The 6,446-nt window shown below is 44.1% G+C and overlaps 1 protein-coding gene across 1 annotated transcript; it reads left to right on the top strand.

Annotated features, from left to right (window-relative positions):
- Positions 1-775: 775 nt before the first annotated feature.
- Positions 776-5,930, top strand: LOC119278288 (pre-mRNA-splicing factor CWC22 homolog). Its single transcript, XM_037559648.1, has 8 exons — positions 776-1,783; positions 2,626-2,748; positions 2,850-2,916; positions 3,802-3,905; positions 3,993-4,095; positions 4,211-4,506; positions 4,847-5,152; positions 5,244-5,930. Exons 1-8 carry the CDS (start codon positions 791-793, stop codon positions 5,574-5,576), a joined length of 2,325 nt encoding a protein of 774 aa, XP_037415545.1. The 5' UTR covers positions 776-790; the 3' UTR covers positions 5,577-5,930.
- Positions 5,931-6,446: the final 516 nt, after the last annotated feature.

Below are 6,446 nucleotides of genomic sequence, written 5' to 3'. Positions count from 1 at the left end.
CAACAAAATTCCAAGCCCTTTTCTTTTATAACCCTGAACTTCGAAACTCCAAAGTGGACCAAGACCGGTATAAAAGAATATGTGAATTGAATTACTCAAAGAAACTGAACAAAGCGAGTCTTGCAACTGGCTTGTTGCCTGGAAGAGTGTTTGCTGTCCTAAGAAAAATGAAGGCCTCGGATTAATCAATATCATGGTACATAATCAAGCATTGCTTCTAAAATTCCTTGATAAATTTTACAACCATGCAAAAATTCAGTGGGTTAACTTGCTTTGGGAATCATACACGTTGGGCTCATACCACATGCTGAAAAACCATGTGGTTCGTTCTGAATTTCTGAACAGTACGCATGCCTATACCTCTACACCAAATCTAAAGATATTTGGGTCCTGAGCTTTTATTCCATAGATGACCCAAGCCTTCTCTTCAATTTGCCACCATCTCCCGAAGCTCACGCTGAACATGTAGAGCAAAACTTTTTTTTAGATGAATACCCAGTCTTCATTTCTTGGTGCCGCCACTGACGTGGCGGCGAATGCATTAGGATTCGTGCAGGATCCGATGTCCCTGAGGGCATTCGCTTAATTGCTTAAAAATTCGGCATCAGTTCTACTTCTATAGCATCAATGTATTTTTCCTACTACTTATTATTTTGATTTAAAAATTCGGAGTCGGTATCGGCTATCAGTATCACCGGATATATTCTCCCGCTTCTTTACCCGACGAAAGAAAAAACCCCAACCACGCTCCCCTCGCTAGAATCCTAGGGGATTGGACATCGCCCGACCGATGGCCGCCTCGCCCGCCGCCTCGCCGCCCCGCCGTCGCCGGCCCCGCGACGGCTCCCCGCGCCGCGGCGACAACCGCAAGCCCCGGCCGTCCCCGTCCCCGTCACCCTCCCCCTCCCCCGACCGCGACGCCGACCGCCGCCGCCGCAGATCTAGGGCTTCCCCGCCCGACCGTGATGCCGACCGCCGCCGCCGCCACGACCCCAACCTCTCGGAGGGCAACGGAGTCGCCAAGCCTACCAAGGCCGACGACCCCCCGCGCTCGCGCGCTAGGGTTTCCGACGGGGAGGAGGAGGACGGCCGCCGGGCGAGGCGGCCTAGGGCTTCCGACGACGAGAAGGAGGGCGACCGCCGGCGGAGGCGTCCCAGGGATTCCGACGACGGGAGGGACGACCGTCGCGGCAGCAAGCGCGACCGCGACCGGGACCGGCGCCGCCGCCGCCGGAGCCCCAGCTCCGAGTCCGGGTCCTCCCCCGACGACCGCCGGAGGCGTCACCGCCGCGACGAGGGCTCTAAGAGGCGGGAGGAGCACCGTGGCCGCGAGGAGCGCCGGGAGAGCCCCGAGAGGAAGGAGCCGACGCCACCGCTGCCACCCCCTCCGCCGCTGCCGGAGATGATCCCCGGCCGCACGGGAGGGATCTACATCCCGCCTTTCCGCATGGCGCAGATGCTGCGGGATGTGGAGGACAAGGCGAGCCCCGAGTACCAGAGGCTCACGTGGGATGCTCTGAAGAAGAGCATCAATGGTCTGGTCAACAAGGTGAATGCAACCAATATCAAGAATCTTGTGCCGGAGCTGTTGGCCGAGAACCTGGTTCGCGGGCGGGGCCTCTTCTGCCAGTCATGCATAAAGTCGCAGATGGCTTCACCCGGGTTTACAGATGTGTTTGCCGCGCTGGTTGCAGTTGTCAATACCAAGTTCCCTGAGATTGGTCGGCTGTTGCTTGTACGTGTTATGCTTCAGCTCAAGAGGGCCTATAAGAGAAACGACAAGGTGAGTTACTCGGTCCTTCTTTTAGCTTGTCATGTAAGAATTGATACTTACTGTCTACTTGTTACTCATTTTCAAATTATGTTGATATACTATGTTAGCAATTTATGCTTGTTTACCTGCACCCAAACCCCAATCAAGGTTTCTGCCATTTTTATAGCATAACCATTCATCAGATGAGCTATCCTGATGATTCTTAGTAGTCTGTAAAAAGAACAATGTTGGTTACAGCAGGTTAAGTAAAAAGAACAATGTAGTTGTATGTATGAACCTAAGATATACTCCCTCCATTCCTAAATATAAGTCTTTTTAGAGATTTCAATATGGACTACATATAATGTATATAGACGTAGTTTAGAGTGTAGATTCACTCATTTTGCTCCGTATGTAGTCCATATTGGAATCTCTAAAAAGACTTATATTTAGGAACAGAGGGAGTAATCTGTATCCATAATTACATATGGTAAACTTGTGCTCTGCATTCAGGATCCTTATATGTTTGATGATGAGATTTATGAATCCCAATGTATGCCTTTGATGTATGAAGGCAATCTTTTACTTGATATTTAGGATCGAACTCTCAAAGTATAAGGTCAAACATTGTGTGTTGTTTAGAGTTGGGGCTTATGATTGTGCTGATACTATCTGGTGAAGAATATGGGATCAAACATTGTTTTAGAGTTGGGGCTTATGATTCTGCTGATATTATCTGGTGAAGAATATAAGATCAAACATTGTTTGTTGTTTAGAGTTGGGTCTTGTGATTCTGCTGAAATTATCCCATGCACTTAATTGCTTTTATTTTCTCTTCATAAAATGCTCACTGCAGCTCTTGTTGATTGCAGCCCCAATTGCTTGCGGCAACCAAGTTCATAGCACACTTGGTTAATCAGGTGGTTGTGCATGAGCTTGTGGCTCTGGAGCTTCTTACTGTACTTCTTGATAATCCAAGTGATGATAGTGTTGAGGTGCGTAGCTCAGTTCCATGAGTATTCGGTATTCCTTTGTATGTACTCTGTTATTGTAAAGAAATATCTGAAGTATGCACATTATATCTCTCATCTGGCAGGTGGCAGTGGGGTTTGTGAAAGAATGCGGAGCAATATTGCAGGACTTGACTCCTCAGGGGCTTCATGGTGAGTTGTTGAAATTAATGTTTAGTATAAATGCAGCTTTAGGAACGCTGTTCTGGATTTGGTTGTTCTGGAAATATATTTGTTGACTAGATTTGCCTGTCACCTAAATATATATTTGTGTTCTTGACTTTGTACATGCTGGAAAACATAGATCAGGAACATAATCTGCTGACTATAATGTTTGACACAAAAATTGGACACTTAAAATTCGTTACAATGACACATGGGCTCTGCAGATATCACTTTCATGGTAAATTAAAATTGGGCACTTAATTGTTTCTGACGCACATGCACTGAAGGTGCACACCTACATTTTGGCCAAACATGTTGAAATCTAGCTGAAAATTATTATTTCTGAATGGGTGGACTATCGAGTCTTAAGTTATGCATGGCTAGAAGTTTATGATGAGTGTCAAAGGGGCCTGACTCGTGAATTGTATGAATCTACTACTAAATTTACGGCTATTGTTAGTTGTAGAGGCATGCCTCACTTTCCCCTTCTGCATTCGTTGTTTTCCTTAAATGGCTGACTGTTGAATGACTTCTTAAGATCCGGCAAGCATCATTTTTTTTTCAGGTCAACTAATTCTACGTCCTTAAGCTTGTGAAGTTTCAAAATTTGAACTTTCAAACTAACTAAGCTGCATCTTGAGGGCATACTTCGAAAAATGACCTTAATGCTTTTAACGTTAACAGAACGGAGAGTTTATATCCTCTGAACAAAATCGTCTGTCCATATTTGTTGTTAATTGTAACTATTTTGGTTAAAAAACAATTTTTGATCATATAATTTTTTTTGGTCTCCTTGTTGATTTCGCTCAAGTCTTTCCACAGTTTTGTTGTGTTCAATTCTCAATGTATTTACATATCACTTGATCTATGCAGCTATGTTTGAACGATTCCGAGGCATTCTTCATGAAGGTGAAATAGACAAGAGAGTACAGTTTCTCATTGAAGGCCTTTTTGCTATTAGAAAGGCCAAATTTCAGGTAAATGCATAGTTGTCCTAACTGGTGCCTTTTTTGCTGCACTTGCACAATAAATTCTGATTATATTATTTCTTTGCCTATGTAAAGGGATTCCCAGCCATCCGGCCAGAACTGGATCTTGTGGAGCAGGAGGACCAATTTACTCATGATATGTCCCTTGAAACTGAACTAGACCCTGAGACTAATCTAAGTAAGGTTTTGTTTCAATAATAGGCATTGTTCTCTGTTATTTCCATCACATGAGTGGATAAATTTGTACTTTTGTTTGGTATAGCCCTGACCTTTTCAACCTTTTCAACCTACAGATGTTTTCAGAGTAAACCCGAACTTTGCTGAAGATGAGAAAGCCTACGAGAACCTAAAGAAAAGCATCCTGGGAGAAGATGATGAAGATGAAGAAGGGTCTGATGATGCTTCTGATGGCGAGGACGAAGAAGAATCAGATGATGAAGAGGATGAAGAGCAGATGGAGATAAGAGATAAAACTGAGACCAATCTTATCAACCTTCGAAGAACCATATATTTGACAATCATGTCCAGTGTTGATTTTGAAGAAGCTGGTCACAAGCTTCTAAAAATTAAACTTGAACCCGGGCAAGAGGTAAGCACTGTATATTCCTGATTTGGTATTTGATGTTGATTGCAGTTTTGTTTGTTGAAGTTGCTTCCTATTTGCGTTTTGTGTGTATTGTCTTACATTTTTTCTGTACAAAGTTTTTTTGGAGCATGCATTTGTACTTGAATCTCTGCTGATATGAGCTTTTGCAGCTGTGCCAAATAATGCATTTTTTTCCATTGCACTAATTTATTTTAACCGATTACCCATTGTATGGCCAGACTTTGTTTTTCCGTCTTGTGTGTTCTATTGATAGTTTGATGCTAAATCCACAGAGGATGCCATTGGCCTTAAAGCTAAACTCATTTGTTTCATCATTTGACAGATGGAGCTGAACATCATGCTTCTCGAGTGTTGCAGTCAAGAGAGGACATACCTTCGATACTATGGTTTATTAGGGCAGCGGTTTTGCATGATTAATAAAGTTTTTCAAGAAAACTTTGAAAAATGCTTCGTGCAACAGTATTCGATGATTCATCGTCTCGAAACAAACAAGTTGAGGAATGTCGCCAAGTTCTTCGCGCATTTGTTGGGTACTGATGCTCTCCCTTGGCATGTCTTGGCCTATATCCGGTTGACGGAGGAAGACACCACGTCTTCCTCCCGGATTTTCATAAAGATTCTCTTCCAGGTATGTTGTAAATAAACGTGCTACTTCCCTGTTATATGTCACTTTGCCCCTTCACCATAGCAGACAACTGAATAAGTTTCTCCACATGCAGGAACTGTCAGAGCATCTTGGTATACGATTGCTCAATGAGAGACTAAATGATCCAAACATGCAAGCGTCCTTTGAGTCGGTCTTCCCAAGAGACCATCCAAAGAACACCAGATTCTCCATAAATTTCTTCACCTCCATCGGTCTGGGAGGCATCACGGAGAGCCTGCGAGAGTACCTGAAGAACATGCCCCGCATGATAATGCAGCAACAAAAGCCCCCCTCCCCGTCCGAGTCGGAATCAAGCGGAGGAAGCTCCGATTCAGGGTCCAGTTCCGAGTCTGAATCAAGTTCCGATGAGAGCGAGAAAAAGCGAAGGAAGAGAAGGAAGAAGTAGGAAGGGAGAGGAATCAGGTGGAGGAGAGGAATAAGTTCTGAGTCGGATCAGCTGCCTAGTTGGACTCTGTTGCGTGTGCATGTGTATCAATCAGAATTTAGCTGTTGGTGCTTGTTGAATCCAGGACTTCACTATCGAAGCAACGAGGCCACACCAGCTGGAAGAAGTTCGGTTTTTCTTGGTAAATTTTAGACAGCACAGGTTTTGTATCTCCTTCCGAGTTTTGTATCTGCTCAAGAATTTGTTACCTTACTGGTCTGTATGTTGGTTTGCTACAGAATTGATATATTTTCCAGCAACGCCACTTAATTTGTGCCTAAGGATAATAATATGAACGATGAAAGTCTTATGGAATCTTGTCGTACTTTTGTCTGCTTCGCTTAGGGGTGCGGTGGCTTCAATGTGGATGAACCACGGCAGCCAATCAAGATCTTTTACCGGGTTAGGGATATGTATGGAGGATCATCAAATACTAGAACCACCTCCACCACTTAACTATCACAAGCCTTTAAGAATTTAACGTGTTCTTTAACGTGTACAATAACTTGCTCACTAGAATGCTCGTATCAACGAAAGACCGGGACTGAACACTGTAATTTCAAAGAGCTCAAGTATCTAATCAGATAAGCCCAGTGTTCAAATTATGAACCCAAATGATAAGTGCTACACACACGTGTGGCACGAAGCACCCCGGCCCTGCCGTTTTTTATAACTAATACTTGCCATTCAAAAAGAAAAAGAAACTTGTCATCCGGAATAAAAGTTACGTACCATTCTTGACAAGTAAAATTGCCATCCTCACATCACTAAATGTGTCTTAAAACACGTTTGGAGTTGTCGTGTGTTGGTGTCATGCTTGTGGCACTTATC

This window comes from Triticum dicoccoides, chromosome 3B (genome assembly GCF_002162155.2).
Source record: "Triticum dicoccoides isolate Atlit2015 ecotype Zavitan chromosome 3B, WEW_v2.0, whole genome shotgun sequence".
Classification (NCBI taxonomy): Eukaryota; Viridiplantae; Streptophyta; class Magnoliopsida; order Poales; family Poaceae; genus Triticum; species Triticum dicoccoides.
Note: the sequence above shows the minus strand (reverse complement) of the source record. Positions and strands in the feature narration are given on the sequence as shown.